At 47.2% G+C, this 25,976-nt stretch overlaps 2 protein-coding genes across 2 annotated transcripts in view; both read right to left on the bottom strand.

Annotated features, from left to right (window-relative positions):
• LOC126914261 (protein dachsous) overlaps window positions 1–19,257 on the bottom strand; it is a 213,400-nt gene extending 194,143 nt beyond the window's left edge. The window contains exon 1 of the mRNA XM_050717913.1: window positions 15,583–19,257. Within this exon, the coding sequence (XP_050573870.1) occupies window positions 15,583–17,277 (1,695 nt within the window). The 5' untranslated portion in view covers window positions 17,278–19,257. The remainder of the gene's footprint in view (window positions 1–15,582) is intronic.
• Window positions 19,258–24,658: 5,401 nt separating this feature from the next.
• LOC126914299 (gem-associated protein 8-like) lies at window positions 24,659–25,860 on the bottom strand. Its single transcript, XM_050718044.1, has 2 exons — window positions 25,330–25,860; window positions 24,659–25,224 (listed from the first exon to the last, which is right to left on the bottom strand). Exons 1-2 carry the CDS (start codon window positions 25,548–25,550, stop codon window positions 24,732–24,734), a joined length of 714 nt encoding a protein of 237 aa, XP_050574001.1. The 5' UTR covers window positions 25,551–25,860; the 3' UTR covers window positions 24,659–24,731.
• Between the last annotated feature and the right edge of the window lie 116 nt (window positions 25,861–25,976).

Here is a 25,976-nt window from a genome sequence, read left to right on the forward strand (position 1 = left end):
TCTCCGTTCCTGTCGCTCTTCCCTTTCGATGCGCGTGCCTCTCTGACTCTGGTTCGGTATCCCGGTTTCAATGTTTATTCGTGCCTTGTTCTCGGATCGGTCGCGCCTATCCCTCGTCTCGATGTTTCGTCGGCCGAAATTCAACTTATCGCAGGTCAGTTTGGGAAGAAAGGCAGATCAGGCAAGGTAGTAAGCGAGAAAAAAGGGCAATGGCGAAGAAAAATGGGAGTCGGCTGAGGAAGCGAGAGGCGAACGATCGGATAGAACAAACAAAAATAGACGACCTGTCGAGATTAAATTAATTCGTCGAGTCGCAAAAGAAAAGAAGGGGCAAGGGGAGTGTCGACAGGAAAGACTATGGTTTTAGGTAATGCACACAGAGCAAAGTTACCGATAGATAGGAAACTTTGTTCGATCGTTCGACGTACGAGCACGAGAAGAGAAAAAGATCGTCGTGATTTCTTGGAACTTTCTTTATCCGTCTTCGAACGATAAGCGAGCAAAGTTCGGCGCGAATTCGAGCGGTGAGAGAGTTTCGACGGGTCACTTCCCCATCGAGGAATAACCAAGTTGGAAGCGACTGTGCGCAGGTCTTTCGAATTTCTCATGACTCACTATCAGGATCATTATTATGCGGTGCGTCGGCAAACGAGCAACAGCGCGCGATGCAAAACGAGCGTGGGTGCAAAAAGTCACAAGGGCTGCAGCGTACGTAAAATTAACTTAATTTCCTCTGATGACACGTCAAAACCTTCGCTTCTCTTTTCCAGTGTATCCAGTTTTCGCGTCGTTCTCCTTGAAAAGCGTTGCACGCGAACAAGGACCCGCTCGATGGTTGCCTCCCAAGTTTTAATTACTTTAATGTCAGCGACGACGACGACCACATGGCGCTTGGGTCGTTCGTTAAAGTGGATTTCACTGACCTTAAATAGTCGACATTCCTTGACACCTTCGCTTTTTGGTCCGACCGGTTGAAATAGCCAAGGCAGATCGTAAAATTCGAAGATAATTTCCGTAGGTCTGTCGCTTTTTCCCCGAACAAAAATCTTACCTTTTTTGCCCGCAGCAGTCAAACTAAGAAAGTCAACCATTCGTACCGGAGTCAAAGAACCTTCGTAGAATCTCGGGAACGCGCGGTACGCGTCTCGGCACGAGAACCTAAGTCAGCCTGCCTCGGATGAAAGGATCAAAGCAAACAAGCATAAAATCCTTGTCTTCTAGAAAATACACTCTTGCGATTTAGATCGAGCGACACGGTATGCCAAGAGATGCACAGTGGAGCTGGCGGTGGATAAATTCGGTACCGCTGACAAATGAGTTTGGGCAAGTGCAAGTGAAATGCAGCCGCAAAAAGTTGACTCGACCGTCCGCAGTGGCACGTCGCGCCACTCCGCGCCGCGCTCCACGGAATGGAATATGGGCAGTCGACCGGCGTTCTCTCTTTTTCCGATCCACCGTGTCCTCCTCTTTCTTCGCCTCTTCCTCTTCTTCGTCTATTCGTCCATTAGATTCCCACCGCACGGTCCTCGTCGACATTATTCACGGCTATGGTTTTTCGGAACGAAAAGAATGGCGCAAGCTAGGATGGATAGCTCGTAGCGCTATTGGTTAGCGCTCGCCCTCGAACACAGCCCTCGAAAACGTTCCCGCGAACACAGCTGCGTCTACACGGCTCGGGTCGGTTCGGACCGAGATTCGTGCAAAACGAGAAAATCCAAGCAATTCTCTCGAATATTAACATCCCTTGAGTAACGTGACGTCTCGTTGGAGAGCGTGAAAAGATAGGGAGGTGTGTAGCGTAGAGAGAAAAAAGGGTAGAGACGCGGTCGAGTAGCTCACGGTCACCAGAGAAAGGAGGAACGAAAGTCGAGCGTGCGAGGAGAATAAAACAATAATTCGTATAGCTCGGGCTCTCGCGGGATAATTTATGTCGCTGCGGTAAAATTAACGCGATTAGGCAGAGCGTGGTAAGCGGACGGCCTGTTGAATGCAGCGTACATCCCATTCGGGATCGGCGGCTAAGACTGTATGATAAATAACACGGGGCCCATATGTTACATGCCGTGTACAAACGAAACACATGTGCGGATCGTAAAGGAGAAGATCCCGATGTCGGACGGGTTAGAGAGAAAGGGAGGAAAAGAGAAGGGGCGAGGAGGGTGATAGGGGGGCCGATGTGAGTAACGAATATCTGATAGCGAATCCTCGGCATTTCCAACGTATTCCTCGGGTCTGGAGAACGAATGCGGGCCTCTCTCGACAACGCGGGGTCCCCCGCACGTTCGCCAACCGATGTCACGGTATTCTTACCCACGCACTCGTCCCTGATCACTAGCGCTACGCTCCCGAGGCGTGCTTCGAGTATCCTCAACGTACGTCGTCAAAAACTTTCCAATTTCTCCCCCAATCTCCTCGAAATCGCAGTCTCTCAGAGCTTACTGTCTCGCACCGCGTCGCGTCGTTAACGCGAGAGGAAAGAATCGATCAAGGAAATTCGCGGATGCGTTTGCTTTTCCCTGTACTTTCGCTTGCTCGTCGACTCGATCGATGACGGATGATTTCTATTAACGCGAGTAACCGCTGTTCGTAGCTTCTTAGAGCCGTATGAGAAGGGAACGTAAAGAGACAAGAAGATCGAAAACGACCGCTAACTTAGTCGGTCGAGCTACCGCTGAGTATTAATAATTCATACTTCAATGTCAACACCGTTTTTAATTCTCGTATCTCCCCCCATAATTTCGGGTTAACGTTTCACTTTTATCGAGCAGCTTTTACATCGCACGGTTTTATATACCGCAAAGTATTATAACGTCAAAAGCGTGTAATCAAATTTTGAAGCCTGGCGACGTGAAAAAATGGAATCTCGTTTTTATCTCGCACAGCGGAATTTTCGGCAGACGAATTCGAAAATGCGTGCACCAGAATATTTATTTTCCCCTATCACCGGTATCGTTCGGTACCCTTTTTTTCACGGAAGATTATCTCTGTTGTCTCATTGTCAGCGACGTTCTTTGAAACTTAACTCAAAAAATTAACGCGTAAGTTCGGAAGCGATAAGAATTTTGAAAGAAGCCAGGTCGGAGAAGCACGAATTCGAAGAAACACGTGCCATAATGAAGTATTCCTTTCGTCGGCATTTGGTTACGGGGCGTCGGCGGCAGTACGGCGGCGGTGTTGTTCACAGTCGAGGCCGTACGCGCGATGCAACGAGCGGGAAAGAGACAAGGAGAGAAAGGTGGACAGGCCGAGTGACTTTCAGTTCGGGTTACACGAGTTGGAAACGGTATGCGCGTAGCTGCTTCATTCACACGACGCACACTCTCGCCTCTCGCATCGGCAATCGAGAATCGACGACAAGAACGCGCTCAACGACTACGAGACGGAATCGCGCGTTCGGAATCCTTTCGAAATTCCAGCGTCCGTGCAATCTTTCATCGAAGTTTTGCCAACTACGTGAAAAACGAAACGCCTTGCTACTACTGTAATTAGTATATACATGTAGTAATTAGAATTACTACATATTATCGGTCGATAGGTGGCATTGACCGACCTCCTATAACGGGACAAATCCACACGCGGGATACGTAAATACGCTCTGACACCGTAACGATTTATGTACAGGAAGATTCTTCCGAGCGAGTAATTCCGAATTTTTCCAGGAATTTCGAAGGAAAGAAGCTGTGCAGCTCTAAGGCAATCTACTTCTGACCACTCGTTTCAGAGGACTGTGTCCGAGTAACGGAGGGTCGAGTTACACCTTGACCACACAATGACTGTTGTTGGCTGTTGGTTGCTCCCCGCCACGAGAAGCGTGTGACTTAAGGCCATCGATCCGAGATATAATCGAGAAGGAGCAACGATCCTAGAGAAAGCGGCGCGTTCGCGCGGATGTTTCGGAGAAAAATATTTTAATAACAACCGACGATCCAGCCCCATTCCTCTAGGGTTCTAGTTTCCTCGAAAGGGTTTTTTCGACATACCGAGAATACCGAATCGCGTGCCGTTACGCGCGCACACGCGACACTACTCGCGTCGTATTATTGAAAACTATTTAAATAAAAATATCGTTTCGAAAGGGGTACTACCAGTTGCTTACCCGTCTTACCGGTTTACAAATACTGACGCGCGTCAAGTTTGATCGAACCGCGAATATTATGCGTGACGTATATGGTGTTCAATATATACGCACGCACGGATACATACTCAAAGGAGGTGACGTACACGCGCGGACATCGTGAACCAAGTCCGCTACAAAGTGTACATCGAGCGACAGGTGGTCCCTCGATCCCTTCTTCTCCAAAGATTTTACCGAGCTTGTTCCTTCACCATAAAATTCCTCGTGTCGAACAAAGGGAGCAAAGGGACGGACGAAGACAAAGAGGGAAAGTACGACGGCAGCGCGGAACTATGTCTGAAAATTGGCTGGCTAATCTTTCGATTCTCTCGAAACGGTAAACGGTATCCCGCGCGTATCAAGATAATGTTCAGACAGGCGTAACAGGAAAGCATCGAAGAATAGCGGAGAAAGATGGTTCGCGATACATGCCTAAAATCGAGGAAGCCATGGGAAGAGAGAGAATGCCACGAACATCGCCAGTTGCATTCCGACCTCTTGCAGAAACTGTATTCACGTTGCCAATATTACGGCCGGCAGCATCCACTGTCGGATCACTTTGAAAACTTCCTGGTTCTAAGCGTTCGTTCGCCCCGCATCGGGATCATACTTTCCCGATGTTTCCGATCGGCCGAATCGAAAATCGTACCTTTTGCTTCGAACATTTTTCGTATTTTTAATCAGATTTCGATCAACCGCATGTATTCGGCGTTCGAGCGATGCAACCGCGATGCGATCGTAGCGCATGACGCATATAAGCCACGCGCGCACCTTATAAATCACAAGAATGTCGTATTACGTGTAACGCGCTTTCGAGCGACGTCCTTCCAATTGTAATAGCGCGCGTGCTTATTCCAAAGATACGAATGCCATTTACATTGTGCGCAACTATCGCAACTTCGCCTACGAGAAGCTAACAGATCGTGGCAGATACGAGAGTGTGCGTCTGTAGATTAAACCGATTCCCGGGAAGGTATATAAGCTAACCAACCACCTGCTGTTAGTCTGATGCCCCTCACGACGTATCTTTCTCTCCATACCACTTTCTTTTATTCTCTTTTCTACTGCACTTCCCTCCTCTTTCCGCTTCTCCTCCTTGCCGATCCATCGACTCTTCCTTCTATTCAAACGTATTACGGCATCGCGCGCGCGCGTGGTTTCTCATCCGGCGAATGGATCGGAGATACATAGTTATGCAAGTCGAAAACTCTTTCAGGGACGCAGCAAGGTCGCTCAAACGACCCGCTCGACGATAATATCCGAATTGACCCCTTACGCAACCATATAAAGTGTTTTTTATATTACGGCCAAAGACCGACTCGAAAGTTATCTCACGATAAATCCCACGATTCGTAGAAAGGCGACGATACAAAATTCGAAGGTCGAACTTCGTTATCCCGATAACGACGAGTTATGCATTTTCGATAACAGCGATAAACATCGCAATTCGATATTTTTATACTGCTTAACTGGGACGACCGTAATAGATAGCCGGGCGGTGAAAAAGGGGAAAGAATGGGAAAAGAAAAGGAACGAACGCGATCTATGAAATAACGTAGAAGGAGAGGGCAAAAGCGTTGAATTAGCTATCGCCGAGTCTACCATATTTTTCTTTCTGTTTGTTTCTTTCAGCGGTCTGAGCCGTTCAATTGCAGAGAGCAAGAGACAGAGAGAGAGAGAGAGAGAGAGAGAGAGAGAGATCCAAGGATGATGCAACGTAATAAAGCGACGCGGCACTTCGATTTTACCGAATTAATTAGAAGCAGGTGGCTAATCGATCGTTACCTTGTTCGACATTACCGGCTTTCGTGGCAGATCGCCGGTCGATAAGAAGAGAAAGGAAACCGAGTAAGCGGAATGAAATCGGACAGACGAACGGACAGGGGAAGAATTCGTTCGATCGAGTGCATCTAAGGATGAACGCGATCGAGTGGACTGACCTCCGTGATAACTTTTCGACGATATCTCTCTTTCTCCGGAGCGGAAACCTCCGATGCCTGCAGTGGCCGGGGAACGCGGAAATGCATCGGTTCGCTAAGAGTAAGCGGTCAACGGTATATAGGCGGCCGTTGATCGAACGTCCACTTAATTAAAAGTCGACCTCGCCCCTGGCATTCGTTTCATCGCCGATTAGTTGCTCGTTTTTGTCTACCGAGACAGAGAACAACTTTGTCCTACCGATTATCAACGCCTCCGACAAAATTTCACGCGTCCTTTCTCGCACCCTCTTTTCAATGAACTCGTCGGACGAAACTTTCGGTCTTTTCGAGACAACGTTCGAACAGCGGCGCGAAATATCGCGACTCGAACCAAGACGCATCCCAGTGATTGATTCGCGAGCAGCAGAGATCGGCGACGACTGGCTCGACTAACATTAAGCCTGCTGCTCTTCGTTCTCCTCGCTCGGAAATTTATCCGACTGTTAAATTTATTACAGTAAACCAATTACAACATACACATACACATGTACATATAAATACGACTGGGGCGCCCGTTACGTGATCGATAATTCACCGGTTATTCGTTATCGAGCGAATATAAATTTACCGAGAAACGAAAAAAACCGGCTCCCGATGTTTCTAGTTAGCCGATCCAGGACGATCGGTGTATCGTCAGGCTCGAATCGAGACTGCGAATGCTCGCACGATATCTCGTTGATTGGTAATCGTTCTAATTAAAAGCGTACCTCCGGAGCTGCGCGTTGTCCTCGTTTGCACTTGGTTCGCCTACCCAGCCATTTGAAACGTTCAAAGTGGTCACGGTATTCTGGTTGTTCTATCGGGCCACTAACGACATAATCAGAACGCCTTAGGCGCTTATAAATTAGCTATACCGAGTTCGTGGATTACCCTTTTCATCGGCTGGAAAGCTTCTTACATCTACCGCGTGTATGATCGACAAAATCCGTTAATACATGCACCTATATACCGTTGTCCGCTAATACGACGCTTCGCTCCCTGCTGCTTTAATCGAATCTGCTCGAATCCAAGTGAATGGCCACGTTGCATGTACTTACACCGCGTACAATTCAACGCGTGAGAATGAACAACGAATATTTTATATCATTTTATATTATTCAAACGGGAAATAAAATAAGCCGTTTGGCATATAAGACAATAAAGCAGGGAAAGGTATTAACACACACATATATATGAGATATAAGAATAAAAATAAGTTAAAGTATACGTTCCAGCGAGTGTTTTAGGCAGACTAAGGTTTGCCCAAATAGATCTATCGTTGCATGAAATGAGTTGATACCATCTAGCGTACGATCAAAACAATTAAATTAACTACAAGTTGTACGATGTTGATTAGTGTGGAACAAATTATTATTTCCAAGACATTTTAAAGGAGCATTAAGAGAGAATTGCCGAATGATATTAGAGCGGGAAATAATGTTACTTGACTATTTTACTCGGTCGAATTTTCGAATTCAAATATTACTCTCTTTTTGCTAAGAATCGACAGTTCAAGTTATCGAGAATTTCGCCACGCCTATGAAAGGATAACGGCATAGGTCTACCATCATGTCTGGCCGTTAGTCTAGAGAATTTCTGCTGGAATTTTTTCTATGCCATTTATGTGCGAAAAACAACAACAACAACAACAGCGAGATCAAATGAGACAACCATATTTTAAAATCGGCCTGACCAGTTGACAGTATAGAGTCTAGAGTAGAGTATAGATCCTAAGAGCATTAACGTCGCAAAAATATTTGGAAACTCTATAAATAAGATTCAAAGATTTATAACTATGGGAGATTAATATTCTTATAACGTGCCATAAATGTCAAATCAGATGTAAAGATAATGTCTAGGTCCTTAAAACTGCTTAGAGTGGATAAAGAAATACCATTTATAGTGTAGTTATATTTGTTACTATTTTTCTTACGACTATCCCAAGTATGTACGCGGTATAGTGGTCACGAACGACGCGATTTTGAACAACGTCGAATTGCTGCTAGCTATTTTACGCAAGAAAGGAGGCAAATCGCGTGGTGTAGTAAACGCGAATGGGAAGATACTCGCGCACGGAAGGGAAAGGCTCGCAAATCGATCATATATTACAAGTAACAGAGACTCGATCTCGAAGTAGATACATAGTACAAACGATTCCAGGAAACGTAGTAGACAGGTTACGCTATAATTATCCAGCGTGAAAGTAAATTCATAAGCCATTACGCGTACGCCGATAAAGCGAAGAATTCGCGACTCGACACCAACGTCTGGCGAGAAAATAAAAAGTTTCGGTAGCCGGCAGACCGATACAGACCTGTTTTCGCATAACCAATGGCGCATTCATGCTGGACGCGAATGTGAATTAATAAACGATTAACCTGTCAGCTGCTCCTTAAACTTATAGAATCTAATAAAATGAACCGCTTGCTCCGACGCTAGCACGCGGAAACGTTTGTCCGTTTTGGATAAAATGACGCGACTACAAGAACGAATGACGTCGAAGTTCGATCGTGATATGGCCAAAAATCGATCGTCGCGTCGCTCGTATGAAATATCTACCAGATAAGTGGATACTTGGGTTACATCCAGAGAATTTCCCAGGGTTTTGGCGTGTCCGTCGCGTACGTGAACCTTTTTCGCTTCGGCTCTGTATCCGGACGTCGTTCGAAAGAATCGATAAGGTGAGTTATCGAAGATCGTATCGATGGAACGGCGTAACGACGAATTTCCGTGGAAGGGAAGCGATGATTAAAAAAGTCGGAGAAGAAGGAGGCAAGGAAGGCGGCAAGAGAGATGATTGGTGCAGAGTGAGAAGAGAGGCGCGGATCCTATCGGAAAGTAATTACCGGGCCGGTCGTGCGGTCGTAATTAATCAAATTCCGCGTAGGGATGACGCGACGAAAACGAATCGGCCTCAGGCCAGGAGAATCCATTAGCGAAACACGCGTGTCTCGTGCGTATTATTTCGCGCAGCTACACGCTCCAAGAAGCGAACCATCGAACGAACAAACGAACCAGCGTACCAACGAATCGACCAAAGAACCAACCAACCACCAACCACCTATCGAACGCGTAGTTGCTGCTGCATTAGCCCGACATTACCTTCCACGTGACGCACGATCCTCCGATGTTGCACCTTACCCGGCTAATTGTGCGAGCCACTCTGCCGTTCAGCAGGAGAACCGTGACGGATCGGCGGGTCAATCGAGGTCGTCGCTCGACCTATCTCACCGACTGCCTCCTCCGCCGCCAATCTACGCTCTCGCTTTCCTACGAATTTTCTCAAGCCTTTTCAAACACGGAAGAATTACCAAGCGACCGCTTATCTAGAGTCTCGACTCGTTAATCCTTCGTACCCTGCGACTCTGTCCACGAAACCTAGTACCTTTTAACCGCGACAGCTTTTCTACCTTTTTCTTTGCAATGCATTCGACTTTAAACGCGAGACGCCGATCCAACGAAGAAGATATCTGGTACTTGGGAGTAAAATTACGCGTTCTATCACCCATCAATGGTAAATTTAAACCAAGATCAATTAGACATCGTTTTTACTCCTGTCGTGACATTCCACGTATAATTCGCTAACTTTATAGGTTAACATCGATCGAATAGCACACAAGCTAGCACGATTCTATCACACGGAGAAAACTGTCGCCCCGTGAAAGAAACGTGTATAGCATGCATACGCACACTTTTCCAATGTTGCTGGCAGTCGCGTGAACGAGTTGTCTCTCCGTCTCCATCTCTGAACAGCGAGTCGAGCGCGTGTGCACTTTCCCGGTGCAACGGTCGCACCAAGTGCATTGGAAAGTGCGGCTCGCACGCTCGTCCCCCTCCCCTCCTACTCCTTTTTCACGTTTGGTTACCTGGCTTATAGCTGGCACCGATCTGCCTACCGAGCGTTCGCTTTCTCTCCGGACGCCTTGATGCATATACCTACAAGTATATACGCACTTATACTCGACTTCCCTTTCGTCTCGTGCTCGTTTCTCCATCGTTTCGTTAATCGTGGAAGAAACGTGACCGACAGCCTGCGGCTTTCCGATCGAGGCCGACCGATCGATCGGATTTCTCGTTCGAACGCGGGGATCACGAAAATTCGACCGGTCGGCAAATCGCAATTACACGTGGGAAAAAAGGAAAAATTTCGCAATGCAACGTTCGCGGTTCCGCGTGAAGACATTCAGAGGAGTTTTAAAAGAAAAAAATTACGATAACGATCCCCGAGTAAAGTTCAATCAGCCGTTCCTTCTACGCTCGGCAAAGTTGTATGTTCGCCGTACACGCTTTGGCATGCAGCACGAAATCCAAGGTACAGAATCGTCGTCGCCGATATCGCTCTCTGAATCGACAATCAAAAGCTGCGTGTGCAGTTATGCGCCACGAACCAACGCGTACCACCTCCATCGAGCACGATAGTTCCGAGGGAAAAACCAGTCATCGTCAGAGAAAGCAACATTTCTCGCGACTGTAAAACGCCACGCGATAGCGTCTTATTGAATCGTTCTTAGCCGGTTGAACGTTACAACAGGTATCGCGCTGTATTATCGCGTCGTCCTATAGAGACTTTGAGAAACGCGTGAAAACGCAAGTAACAGATCAGTTTGGCGAAAATCCTCGAATCGATGAAAAGTTGCGAGACGCTTACACGATGCGCGATATCCACCGAAAGAGAGATAAGGGAGATGCGTCGAGGGTAAAAACAGTGGTGTCGCATCCGATAAATCGCGTAAGTAAACCACGCTGACAGGATCGCATTTGAGGAATCCGAAAACGAACAAGGCGACGATTTTACCTCTGAGCCACGTACGATGTCCTACGATCGAAAAAAGCACACGAGCAACTAGAGTATCAAAGGGCACGTGCATAGTACATACACGCATACACGCATACACACATACGAAGAAGCCGATGCAGACTCGCGATGGGGGATTCGTCATCGTATTCATCGGTATGCGACTTGCACTTCGTAGCCGTTCTTGTTAAGCTACAAAACACCGTAAGGCAGCTCCTGCGAGAATCTGTTTGCTCGATGGAAACTGCGAGGACAAACGGTCGCGCGCGATCGTCTCGTAGCTCACCACCCACTAACAGAGGAAGAGAACGTTGAGTAATCCAGGAACATACGAGAAACTTGATAACCAACATGCTCGTTTCTCCGAGCTCGTTCCATTCGCAGCTACGAGAAAATAACTACGATTCCTCGTACGATGTCCTAGCGATCTCGTTTCCCGTTGTCACACGATTAACCCACGATTCCCGTTCTTCTTCCCGATCGATTCCCGATCTCGTCCTCCGCACAGATTCTCGCTCGTTACCACGCCGACGACTTTCTAACGTCCTGAAGCTACGCGATCCGCGAAGGTAACCATCGTGTTTTCATTCGGCGAGAGGTAATGCATTTTCTCGACGGCTCCGATCTCTATTATTCTAGAAACGGAGTCGAAGAACGGCACGCAGAGAAAACCTTGGTGGACACGATTAAGCGTCAGTTACGCAATTTCGCGAGCCGCGAGGGACAAAAATTTGGAACAAAAATTGAAAGCGAACAAAATGCGTGACGAGGGACGAACGGCGGCGGAAAGATATCCAGTGTATTTGCTAGTCGCGAGTACGCGTGACACCAGATTTGTATAGTACAGAGCAAGAGGAAACGTTCACGTGCATGGCGTCGACGGCGCGGCGCGGCGTCGCTTCGCCCAGTGAAACGGCAATTAAAAGAGCGAAAAAAAGGAAGAAGCATGCTTATGATTGGATAGAATCCTAAACGACGAGGAATAAAAGGAGCAAAAGGGAGGAACCGTGTCGTTGTTCATAGCGCGGCGAAGTAGAAGCGCTCGGAGTATAGAACCGCGATCGCAATGTAGCGCGATGCGAGAGCGAGAGCAGCCGCGTGCGGTGGCTGCACCGACCGGTGCACGCGAATGCATATACATATATCTCTGCCTCGTCGTTGCACTCGGGAATGCGGTCTATAGCGCGTAGGATCGAGAGCGGACGAGCGAGCAGAGCGCGGCCAGAGAAACAAGAAGAAAGACGACGACGTCGGACAGAGAGACGAGGAAAGAGCGAGAAGAGCCGGCGGACGCGGACGATGGAGTGCGCGGGCGCGGACGCAAACGCGAAACATTCTGAGGCGAAGAAAAGAGAAGAGAAGAGAAATGAAAAGAAGAGAAGGAGACAGAGAAGAGCGTGCACGGCAGTCGTAAACGGCAACAATTGCTGCGGGCGTTGCCACTCGAAAGCTCGAGTGCCTAATGCCAGATGTCAGACGGTGGTTAGAGTCATTACGGTCATCACTTTGTACCGCGATACACGATGTATACCGGCCGACCGATGCACCGTCGTCGTGCGCGCATCTTTTACCTCTAGAAACGCGATCCATCCGCCGATGCAACTTGGCCATCTTCGCCCTATCCTAACTTCCCCTTTACACACCAGTCGTACCGTTTCCGTTCACCCATCGATCCTCCAAGTCGCGTGGCTCTCTCTCGCCCACGAAAAATGTTGAAACGCGGTACAACGGTTTAATCCTGCTGGCCAGTATTTCCCTTCTCGTCCGTCCTTGAAAAAAAAGGCTGGACGCAAAGTCGGACAAAAGGATCCGCGGTTTAATGATCCTCGGTTGCCAGTTAGGACGGATAATGGAAGGCTTGCAGCAAGATGAATCGGACCCGTGACCTGCCACGTAGTATAGAAAGATGGATACTCGGCCGATGGATGCGAATAGTTTCGCGCACGAACGCGCACGGACTCTCATACGAGCGTAGCGCCTATTTACGCGCGTGCAAACGCAAGCGGAGAAGAAAGGGCCAAGCTCGCCGAACCGATACGATGGAATCCAACAGTTCGGAATCTTAGCGGGACGCTAATAGTATCGAGACAATTTAAGCGGAGAGAGGAGAATCGTCCCCCTCTCCGTTGGGAAAGACGAACGGAAAGGGGTGAATTGCGTGTGGGAAACGCGAATGGATTCGATTCGCGGCATCGGTGGGGTTCTTTCGAAACCCGTTTTCGAGCTACATAGGGAGAACGTACATACTCGTATATATATATGTATGTATGTATGTATGTATGTATGTATGTATGTATGTATGTATATATGTATGTCTGGTCTCTCCTCGCTGTTCGAAGTGAGTAGAGAAACAAGACAAACATGGGAATAGAGAGGAAAGGTGAAACATGCGAGGTTACGAGAAGGAACAAACGAGAGAAAAGAAGGCGAAGAACCAAAGGGGTGGAGCTGGTACGAAAGGGGATGGAGCGAAAAGAAGCGGCCGGTTCGGGTTCGAAAGACGGGTGGGAGAGGCCGACGAAAAATCTATAATTATAATAATTACAGTTGAGCGGGCAACAATTATAAATCATCATTGAACTAGGCAACGAAACACCGATAAAATATATATCGTACGAAAGTTTGGAGCAGACGTTAAGATTGGGTCGCGGTGCGTGCACGTGTATCCGACCGCCTACCGAATACGTCCGTGTACACTGTACAGTAGCGTACACGCGGTCTACCACCCAATTGAAAAACGTAGTGGTTTATTCCTCTCAATTTCCATCGGCATTCGGCATTTGGTGCGCACCGGCATGAACATTCACCGCTTCTCTCTTGAATGCGGATGACAATCCGATCGAAGAAAAAAGAAGACACTAGTTTCGCTCAGTCAGATGGACAGTTGCTTGTGAGAGGGAGGAGATCGAGGGAAGGATTTTTCTCCTCTTTTTATTCCCTTTCTCTTCCCTTGTCGCCGCACTGCCGTAGCTCCCTGCCCCTCTTTATCGCTCCCATTCCTCCGTTTCTCTGTCGTTCGTGTTTCTCGTATCCACACGACCAACACGGATCATGAACGTTATAAATGACAGACGCTTCGTTCGCAGCACCAACAGCGGCACCGGTAACGATTATCTCGCCGCGGTCTCGCGAATCTCGAAGCGTTGCAAACGCGATCGTCCGCGTTTATCGCGTAAAGAGTCGTCGCGTTCGGTGTTTGACGCGTAAAATTTGCAGTAGAACGTAGGAGATACGAATGCTCAACGACTTTGATCGAGCGGAAAGGATGGCTTGGTTACCTGCAGCCGATCCTTGGTTAGACAAACCGCAGAAGCGCGTAACAATTTCATTATCTTAAGCGAACGAAAATATAGATATAGTATTACTTTCAACGATTACGCCAAATGTAAGACGATCGTTCTTAAAAAGGGTCAACGGATAAGGCGTGCGCTCGCGTCCGTGCCCGCCCTCGACCTCTCGTGAGCGACCAAGCGCGTAATCCGTTTCGTGGCCACGGCACGTCGGCGAATCGTCTTAAATTTCTGAAATGTACGACGAGCTCGCACCTCGCGAATGCCCGATAGCCCGAGCTAGTTTACCTGCATCGAGAGTCTAGAACGGGATCATTTCTCGGTTGTTTGGAGCGCGCACGCGTGTTACGCCAGCTTCGAAGATCGGTAATTGCACACGGTGCAGGTATACCGATCGCGAAGACGCTCTGCTCGTAAAGCAACCTCGGTGTCGAGAGCAACTTGTTCTTGGCCTAACACCGCTTCGGGGAAGAGCATCTCGCCGCTGCCACAAAGAAAACTCTCGCAACAGGTTTCCCTGCGCAAGTGGAACGCGTCCCTGGCACGTGTGTTCTTCGAGCGTTCGCCGTTGCCAGCAGCCACTACTAGCCGCTACTAGCCGCTACTAGGATCGTCGAGCAACGCGTACTTTTCGAGCTTCCTCTCGATATTCGTACAATACGCTAGCCTTTTCTCGTTCATCTTCTCGCGTTTCCTCGTCGTGCTGGTACGCATATTCTTTGCGTGGCTCACAGTGGCAAACGCACAATAGGACGCGCATCGCGTACCAATAAACGTGCACGTCGGTTTATTTCGGTACCGTGGCATCGTCATACAGTTTGGAACCGCGAACCGTCGATCGCGATAGCGCCCACGCAAGTGTCCAGCGTCGAACGAAGAACATCGATCGATCGTGTGTCGTCGAGAATATTTTCTATCCGATATACACGGTTCCCTGTTAATTGCTAGAGGGCGACGAAGAAAACCTTTCATGCGCGGCGCGATTCCAATTACGAGTTTCCCAGTGTAAAGTGAATACGTGGCTCGCGGCGCGACCAGTACCGCGCGCTGCCCTTTCGGTCGGTTCGCGCATTTACCACAAACCTTTTGCAACATAGTGGCAGCATCGCGCCGAGAAGCAACTTTACGCAAAACGTTCGGTCCGACTTGTGCAACGATTAAACAACGCACGAACCTATTGGAAATCGCGTGGCTTTCACCGATCGGAGACACGCTGCGCCATTCGACGCTATCAATTCGCGTGGTATGTTTCGCGCGGGAATTCGTCGTCGATCGGTGTCGACGCGATGACAGATCGATTATCCTGGCGAACGATCAACTGTGCATACTACGTAAGTAAATATACGGCGGTACTTACGATATCGCCGAAGGTTACGTAACGCGATGCGATTCGTGCAAACGAAGGAACAAAGAGGGTTCTCTTACCTTGAGAAAGCAGGAGCCAACGGGCATATCCTCCGATACGGTCGCGTTATACAGCGGCTTCTCGAAGATGGGCTCGTTGTCGTTGAGGTCATGGACGGTAACGCGCACTGTCGCACTGCTACTTAACGGCGGACGACCCGAGTCGGTGGCGATCACTACTAAAATCGGCGCAGGGTCGGCTTCGCAGTCAACGTGAGTCCGCGTTGATATCAAACCGGACGTTTCGTCGATAACGAACCACGTGGAATTGAAAAGAGAATACTTGATGGCGGAATTGGCACCTTCGTCGAGATCCGTGGCCGTTACCTTCAAAACCGGAGTACCCGGTTCCGAGGCCTCCAACAGATGGGCCTCGTACCTTTCCCGGCCGAATTTCGGAGCGTTGTCGTTCACGTCCGTGACGAGAAGACGAAAAGTTCGAACGGCTCGCAACGGAGGTGTTCCGGCATCGGTCGCTTCCACGGAGAGATCGTAAACGGGCTTTTCCTCGCGGTCGAGCGGCCTCTCGACCACTACCAGGTATATAATGTTGTCTCTGGTAGCCAGGCCAAAGTGTCCCTCGCCGCCGGTCAACGTGACGGTAGCGTTCGAGTATTCGGTCCTCGAGTCCGGATCGCTGACCGATATCCTAGCGACGAATTCACCCGGCTGGGCGCTCTCGCTGATTTTCGGTGTCGCATCATCCGACAGGAAGATCACGGTAATAGCAGGTTGATTGTCGTTGACGTCGGTTACGCGAACCGAGAGAAACGCGCTCGCCTCGAGAGGCTGAGCGCCGCGATCGCGCGCAACGATCACCAGCTCGTGTCGCTCCTTCGATTCGAAATCTAACGCCTTGTTCACGTAAACCATACCGGTCTCCGGGTCGATACGAAACATCTCCTCGCGATCCGATTGTCGCCGATTAATCGAATACTCTATGCGTCCGTTGTCACCAGCGTCGCTGTCTGTCGCGTTCACCGCGAGCACCGGCGTTCCGACGGTCGCATTCTCTGCAATGCTGGCGACGTACCTCGTCTGATTGAAAATCGGCGGATTGTCATTGACGTCCTGTACCGTCACGTTCACGCGTAGCCTCGAGCGAAGCGGCGGAGCGCCACCGTCCAACGCCTCTATCACCAGATGATACCGAGAGCGAGCCTCGCGATCCAACGACCCGGAGTTTTGCAGATCCAAGTAGAGAACACCGTCGCGACCTCGATGCTGGGACAGCCTAAACGCATCTGCGTGATTTCCGGAGACGATCTCGTAGCGTTGCGTCGAGTATTGGCCGAGATCGGGATCCTTGGCAGGAGGCAGGGCGCGTTTCGCGTCGCGGGGCGAATTCTCCGGAAACTCGACGTCCACGTGATCGACGGGAAAGGTCGGTGCATTGTCGTTCTCGTCCAGCACCTTAACCACCACTTGAATGTTTTGCGGCAGAGCGACCAAGCTGTAGGACGGTCTGGTCTCGCGATCCAACGGCACCTTTGTCCTTATCTCGCCCGTCGCGTGATCCACTATCAAGTCCGAATCGACCGCGGACCCGGAAACCGACACGATCAAGTACGGTGGACTGTCGGCATCGATGAAACCCACCCTGGTACCTGGTCGAGCGTTCTCCGAAACCTCCAAGTATCTTACGAGTTCGGACCGTGTGCCCGGGGCGAGAACGGTCGCTCCCAGGACGAGGAACAGTAGTAGCAGGTGCCGCATCCTGGGGCCTCCACAACCGCCACCACCGCCGCCTCCACCTTCGCCTCCGCCGTCCTTGGCTATTATCTCGATCTTTCCATTCCTAAATGATGGATCGTGAGAGGACGCGGCACCGATCGATACCTCCGAATGTTCTTCATACGGCCAGAAAATCTTTCTCTTTCTCTGTTTCTTGTCGACAGTCCGCGCACGCGTCTCGTACGGTCGGATGTTAAAAAACCGGCGGAAGAAAACGCGAGAACGCGATCAACTGACACATTAATCACCCACTAGCAGCACCACCACCAACCACAATCACGTTTATCCTGGTCGTTTCCCTCGTAAACACTTGCACTCCTAGGAATTACGTTCGACTGTGCGTTCGCGCCTATATCCCACAGAACCGATACAACCTGCCCGATCGTTGCCAACGAAGTCAAACGTTTCGAAGGTGACTGCGCTAGATTATAAACATGCCGCTTGCAACGACTCGCGCGATATCTCCTCGTGGAAATTCCTTCGGTAGATACGAGTTTATCCGACCCCGTTCCACCTTTATTCTTCGTCCTCTTTCCTTCTTCCTATCGCTTCTCTTCCTTTCTCTACCTCTCTCTGTAGCATCCGCGCTGTGGTATCCGCGCTGTCCTCACCTTTGCTGGAATATCTTCGCCTCGAGATATCGTACATTCCTCGCGTTAGATCCACGTCCGATAACTCGACGATCAACACGACCGGTCGCGAACCCGGCGCGATCGTTTCGCGTCTGGAACGCCCTTCATGTCTCTCTCACACCCCCTCTCTCTCTCTCTCTCCCTCTCTATCTCTCTCTCTCTCTCTCTCTCTACGTTGAGCTTCTGTCGAATTTCCACCGAAAATTGACCCTTCGCGATCACGATTTTCTATGTGGATCGATCTTTAGGCCAGCAGTAATCTCCTTGTTCCTCCTTGTTTTCTCATCTTCCTCGACACGTATTCCATACGCCGATTTCCTCGTCGTCGTCTTCCTCCACTTCTGTCTTTCGAATTTGAGAAATCGTCGAACGTCGTTGCGCACGCGCGTTAACGACCATGTAGGACGAGTCGGTCCAACGAACGAGCCGAGTCTCCTCCTTCTTCGTCGCCAACTTGCTACTTCTTACTTCCACCGCTGCTGTGTATTTGTGGCAAAACAGCACCAGTCGCGGTCCTTCCGCAAAAACTGTCACACGCCCGACACACTATAACCTATACGAGGACGGCGAATCACGAATCACGAATCACGAACCATAAGCGCGACGTCACGCGCGACAAGAAAAAAGGATTATAAGATGCGCTGAAACGACGAGCTTGCGAATACACACGTTCGATACGACCTTCCCGTCGCGTATCGTAGGACGTTTACTCCGAACCACTCTCGTGGTAGTCTCCTTTCGCTTCGATACACCCCTCTCTCGGTTCCCTGTTTATATGTTCGCGATCCGAATCGATCCGAATCGCTCCGAAATCACACGTACACGCGATCGATATAACGTGATGCACTGGACTCGCGACGAATTTAGGTGGTCTCGAGTGTCGTTTATATTCAAACGGAAAGCGCAGCGACGAGAAGCAAACGGAGCACGAGGTGTTGCGTTCTTGGGCCCAGCGTCCGTTCCGCGCGGCTTCGAGGTTAGGCATGCACTGACATGGCGGCACCTGCAAGGCCTACCCTTCCCCTGAATTGCTGGACTCGGCTGGCTCGGTCAGGGGGACTCGACTGGACCCAAACGGCGGCCATCTTGGAGAGGGGAGCAGTAGTACGGCGGGCTCCGATATGCCGGGGCCTCGGCATTCAGCTCGCTTCGCGGCATCGAGCAGCTAGACTATACCAAACTCTGCTCGCTCGCTTGCTTGCTTTCTTGCTTGCTTGCTTGCTTTCTTGCTTTCTTGCTTGCTTGCTTGCTTGCTAGCTTGCTTGCTTGCTTGCTTGCTTGCTTGCCTGCCTGCCTCCTGGCTGCCTGCCTGTCAGCCTGCCTGCCTACCTGCCTGCCTGCCTGCCTATCTTCCTGCCTTCTTATCTTCCTGCCTTCCTGCCTTCCTGCCTTCCTGCCTTCCTTCCTGCCTTCCTGCCTGCCTTCCTGCCTGCCTTCCTGCCTGCCTTCCTGCCTGTCTTCCTGCCTGCCTTCCTGCCTGCCTTCCTGCCTACCTTTCTGCCTGCTTGCCTGTTTGCCTGCCTGTTAGCTCGCATACCCGCTTGCTCGGGCCTTTCCCTCTTTCTCTCTCTTCCCCCCCCCCCGTTCCTCCTTTCTTACTCTTTCTACATCTCGGGTCTGTTCTCCTCCGCCGGTACTTCCTCCTCTTTCTCTCGCCTCACAGATTTCTTGTTTCCCTCTTCGTTTAGCTCGCACACCACCTTCCAAGCTATACCTGAACGCCCGGTATGCGAAGAACCGACTTACCATTCGCGCTCATTCCGCGCTCAGCCCTACGAGCCTCTTCTACGTCTGTGCCGAAGGTCCTGGAATTTCGTGCCGTGACGCGAGAGATTCTGGATAGTTTTCATGCTGAGTACAAGTCGTTTTTTGTACTGGAATCGTTGAAATTTGACAGACAAACTAACGCTTCCTTTGATCGAAGAATGTACGTACTTGCTATCTATGCGACGCTCTCTAACGAGCAAAGCGTGCACGCTTTCGTTCCTCGAATCCCGAATTCGTATACTGGTTGTAAAAATCATCGTGTCTGATAAACACGATTACGTCATACCGATTGCATGGTATAGCCCGCGTTAAGAACGCAACATTTGCATCTTAACAGGAAGCGTTAATTTCGACAATCTGTTAACGCATCCCCTAGAAGGGCAAGATATCGATGCTGATTGCATGATGCATGAGATAGCTCGCAACGTCGCCGCGTAACATCTGAAAGTCTGCTTTTTGGAATAATCGCGCGATTTTAATTTTTTTAATATAAACATTTTGTAACGTTTCGTTGTAACGATCACCGACTGTTTACTCCTGTCACACGGGTAAAGTACCAGCGATAAATGCTCACGTTAATAATTCCATACATCATCGACGACTCCTGACACGACTGGTGCGACTAACAATCTAAAAACTCGACTTTCACCTGCCTCCTCTTCCTAAAAAAAGAACGGGCAAATTAACAAACTCTTCATATGGGCACGCGTTGGAATTTCATATGCGCCAAGAATTCAGATTAGCGCGCAGCTACTTGCAGCTCCGATATTTCATGCGCGTTGCGCTCGTCTCTGCTGGTAAATACGATACGATCGTGAAGAGCAGCAGTCTGCGCACATTGCGCATCGAATTCGTCGGAATCTTGGTTACTTATTGTCTCCCTGTTTAGAAGGAAATTAGATGATGCGAGAGTGCGACTCGAGTTCGAGATTCTACTCGACCAACGGAAATGTCAACGTTCCCGTGCGAAATCAAGCTGAAATGAAAGGAAGATCCATCGGTTCCGTCGGCTCGCGCGACGCGTCTCGAGGGTCGAGGACCCTTGCTTGGCTCCTCTACCTGACTCTACGACGAGTAGGCAGATAAATCCGCCGCCTACTACTACTCGCTACGGACAATGCGCGCGAGATGGTGCATCATCGTCCGTATTGTTTGCACAGCCATCGGCCACACGGCCCGATCTCTCGCAGGTGCTGGATGCAGGATACAGATCCAACCACAAACGCGTAACGCGTTTAATGCGAACGATGATTACGCGCTTTGCTATCCCGTTGCCAAATTTTGATTCTTACATGGGACGTTAAACCGAATCTCTCGTTCGATCGATTTTCTTCTCCAAACCATATACGCATATTCGTAAACACATATATTCTTCGACATATGTATTTTGCGTTGATTCGAGTTTACCCGAAACCATCGATATCGACGACATACTATTCCTCCTTTTTGTTTTCTTTCGCTTCTCTTTCTTTCTTTTTTTTTCGTCGTTTTCTTCTTACTCTCTCCGTTTTCTTTATTGTTAACATTTTTTCTGCGTTCTTTCATTTTCTCCATGATTGTCCTCCTAATTCTCCTTGACTTCGCGATTCTTCCTTTCTTCTTCTTCTTCTTCTTCTTCTTCTATCTCTCTTCAGTTGGATCGATATTTTTTCTTCTTCGTCCTGGAAGAGAAAAAGAAGGAAAAGAAACTGTACAACAGAAGTGCTATTGTCACCGTTCAGACGCCTTCCCATTAAAGAACGTCAGGGATTTCTACGAAATCTTTCCGCTGTACGCCAATTTCGGCGCGGCATGGTGGCACAGTGGCATGGCCGTTAAGGGAAAATTACAGAGTTCGGAAATAAAGGGAGAAAGAAGAAGGAGATAGAGAAGAAGTGGAAAGAACCAAAGAGATCTGCGGATGCGAGAAAGAAGCACACCGCGATAATCCGAGGCCGAAGAGAGGAAAGGACCGACAAAGCTCTCGTCATTAAGCGAAATGATTGCCGGTCACGAGCGCCACCTACACCCTAACTTGCTTCCAAGGACGAGTCTTTGGAACATGAAAGTCGACGAATTTTACTGAAAGAAGCCGATGATTTCGATAGTTGTTAGCTTTCGATATACCTTATCCGTCTACTACCTTTTCCTTCGTCGCTTCGAACACGAACGAACGCACAACCCCTTTCCTCGTGACGGCGTGATGAAGAAAGGTATCATTCTCGTTGACCGAAAAGATCGACTAACGTAGGAGAAAAACGAAAATACGTAAAAAGAAGATGGGAAAGCAAGAGAAAAAGAAGACAAAGTAGACAAAGAAGAAGTAACTATGTTTCTCGCGAGGTAAGGTGCAACGATGGTCCATCCAGGCGGACTGAGCGCGATCGAGTTACCAGTTTCGAATGTCCGCCAGTAGTCGTGAATGGTTCTAGAGTTTCGCGCTCGGATTTCGTAAAAAATGTGATTTCAAAATGCAAATGCTAGAGAACTAGATTGACAATTTTGTGACAGTACATCTCCGTTTTCTAGTCTCTCCTCGTTCGATTCCTCGTTCCGCGTTTCTTAATTTCTATGTGTAAGGTGATGACGACCATTTGTACCGTGGGCACCTTCGTTCCAACTTTCTTACTGCACTTAACTGCAGCAAGCTATACTAATGTAGAATAATAGGGTGGAAAAAAAGGATGACTGGGAAGGCGAAGCAAAGGGAAGAAACCAAGGTAAGAGATTTCGTCGAGGCGTAGTAGAGGGGCACTGAAAATTGGGAACTGGTGGGGGTGATGGAGACCAGCCGCATAATGACAGGGTGCCTCGCGCCAAGGCCCCGCTAACGAACCGGCCCACGAGACCCGAAAGGGTCCAGGCTAGGAGACGACACTGTATTATTTTACCATTTCGGGGGTCGGGGGCATCATCAGAAATCATCGCCGAATCCATATAATCAGTAGACGGTTACGTGCAGCCATGATTTTAAAAGCAAGAGGAAGGGAACCGAGAGGGGTAGAAAGAACGAAGGGAAAGAGGATGAGGCCTAATAAGGCGAACGGTGGTAGGTACTTCGGTATCTTCGTCCTCGTCCTCGTCCTCGTCCTCGTCCTCGTCCTCGTCCTCGTCCTCGTTCTCGTCCTCGTCCTCGTCCTCGTCCTCGCTCTCGTCGTCATACTCATCCATAACCACGTCTTCGTCATCGTCGTCAACCGTCTTTCAAACGTCTCTTGGACTTCTGAGTCCTTAATACCAACTTATAGTACTCGTTGTGGCTACTAATGACACGAACCTGATAAAAAGTAAACCCCTTCTACATTTCTTTCTTCCCTCCTCTTCCGCTATCTTGACGCGTTACACGAAAGGTAAACTTTAAAACGTTCCAAAGAGCTCGCAAATGCTCGACAGAACGAATCTGGAGTGCGATCAAAGGCCAATGTACGAAATTGTATCAAAAAGAAAAGAAAAAACTAGCAAAAATTCGAAATAGATACGTTAAATACGCTGAACGCTTGTTCTTTCATCCTGTGGTTCACCTTATTCCGAACCTACGGCAGAAAACTTGGTCCGTTGGTAATTAGCGCGTGTACATGGAAATATAAATTATAAATATACTGGTATTGAAATGTATATCGCATTGAAATGTATATGAAATAAATATAGCAGATAGAGAAAAGCATCGTATGAAAATTAAGACTAAGGCGATAAAAAGGAACATGCGATTACACAGTGAAAGTTCATCGATAAAGATCTAAATGAAAGTTATTGAAGGATATGAAATCTTTTGTGTGTATTGTGCATAGGAGTTTATTTTGCATAGGAACGACCGGTTTGATACAAATTGAGAAAAACATTTGTACTGGTCTATCGGATAAATTGAATCTGAAAAAATTGATCGGATAAAAATTGAAAAAGCGTTCCCTTGATCCATTTCGCGCACGGCATGTGGAACAAGATAGTAAATGACTCGATATATTTATTTAAAATGAGTTTTAACTGTTGAGTTCCAAATATCTCCAACTTTGAAAAAGGTAACAAATCGTTCAAAAAAACCGTGGGAGTACAGAAAAAATAGATATGCGACACGTAACCTGTATCGACACCGCAACACGCGTTATCTCGATAATTAGGGGCTTTCTCTGGACCGAAATATCGATGTTGGAACCTTTCGAACTGGTTCCAGAAATCCATGGACCGTGTCAGCGAATCGACCGTAAGATAACATATTGACAGACTGACTAAACTTTTTTGTATGTTTTTTTCTAATCTATCTTTGATACACAAACGAGGCATGAACGGTTCTCATCCGTTTCTTTGAATATATCTGTAACGTTGCCACTTCTTATCAAAAGAAATTCGCAAAACCTAAAAAATCCATTTATCATGTGCTATAGAATGAATCTTAGTAATTACCCTATAAAAGCAAAATTGGTCTTTTTCATTTATTATACAGTGATTGTTAAACCATTTTTTAAATTTAAATCTAATTTCAGTCTTTTAGATATGTGACATCTTCTAACATAATCTGATTTCCTTCCTATGTAGTTACTATATATATGGAAACGTTTCGATGCGAATGATATTTTAACGTACGTATATACATTTGTCGAGTATATAGGTATATATTATTATATTATATATATTATATTATATATAGCTAAGAGTTGATAGGTTTTAACGTTATTCGTAACCGACATAAATTTTCTACGAAACCAAACAACTTTCCTTGCTTCGGATTTTCAAATAATTTTTACTGCTTTAAGAAAATAAAACATTAAAATAAAACACAACTAATATTTTTAAATACAAAAAACATCACCTGATCCGATGATCGAATACGCGTGTCGGAACGCGTAAAAGAGTTAAGTAAGCTGATAAGTAGATAGGCCAGACTGTCATACACGCTTTGACCAAGAAAGGGTAGACAGCGTCATCTCCCGTTGATATGGTGTACAAAGGAAAATACATCCTTGGATAACTGGTACATTAGAAAACAGGAATAATAGAAAAATTTTCATTGTATTTAATTCTTTACAAAATATATCTTTTAACATATGTAGGTGATCCTAGTGTTTATGGTTTTAAAGAAATAATTGGCCAATACTGAGGTTTTGCTTTGTCTCTGTGTCTATCAACCGTAGTTTGAAGAGCAGTTTCCATTGCTAATATCGTAGGGCTAGCTTCACCATATAATAATTTTGCGTTACTATTTCTTGCATGCATCCATGTGGCTCCTCCTTGGATAGTCTCTTCCTCTTCTTTTCTTTTTTTAGTACATGTTTCAGATTCTCTTAATTTTTTCAATTCAAATTTATGTCTCATACTTTGCTCTAAAAAACTCAGCATTTCTTCATCTATATGAAATTCCAAATTTTCTGCTTCTTCGTTAAATCTGGTTTCTTCACATTTTCCTTCTCCATTCTGATACTTAAATCCACTCTTTTTCCGTTTGTGTGATGTATACTGTTGACTGCTTTGGCATACCAAAGATTTTAATTTATCTTTTAATATTTGGTTCTCATATTCCAGCGCAATACATCGTGTTCTCCACCAAGTTACGCTATGCCTAAAATTAATATCATATATCAAGTGTTTTTATTCTTGAATAAATTCGATAAAATTTTGATAAACTTTGTAAACTTGTATAGCTGATATAAATAGATTAACCAACCTTTTTTGCCATTCTTGAGCAGCTGTGTAATTTTCCCAAAATGAATTAGCTTGCATCGTATTGACAATTAATTTTTCTTTAGCAACGAAAATATTACGATCCGAAATCAATCCACGACGTTTCGCAAACTTAACCTCAAACTTTATTTGTTGACTACGTTGCTTTTTCAAATTTCTCGTTTTTTTTCGTCTTCTCCCACGTTTTATACCAACAAACTCCATATCTTATAACCGTTTTGTTCAATGAAAAAAGAAATTATATTTGTAACAGTATCATTATCATCGCACTTATATAAAACCACGGAAATTATGGCTATGACTGACAAGACATCAACCTTGTAAACACAAAATTAGATTTTCCATTTATTTTATATTACTTTATAATACGAGCATCATAATTGGCAAATAATATATAAATGTTTCATTCTCCAAGTATTTAATATAAGCTAGTATATATATATTACAATAATGAGCGTCAATGAGTAAATTATTGACAAGTATTATATTACTTTATAGATATACAATCTCAATTGATTGTAATAATGCGTTTTTAATTTTTTCAAATTTAATATTTTCAACTGGGTGATAATTCTTATAAGAATTGTAAACATATTTGCAATCCATTCTAGATTTCAAAAGTTGATTTCA

This window comes from Bombus affinis, chromosome 3 (genome assembly GCF_024516045.1).
Source record: "Bombus affinis isolate iyBomAffi1 chromosome 3, iyBomAffi1.2, whole genome shotgun sequence".
NCBI classification, from domain to species: domain Eukaryota; kingdom Metazoa; phylum Arthropoda; class Insecta; order Hymenoptera; family Apidae; genus Bombus; species Bombus affinis.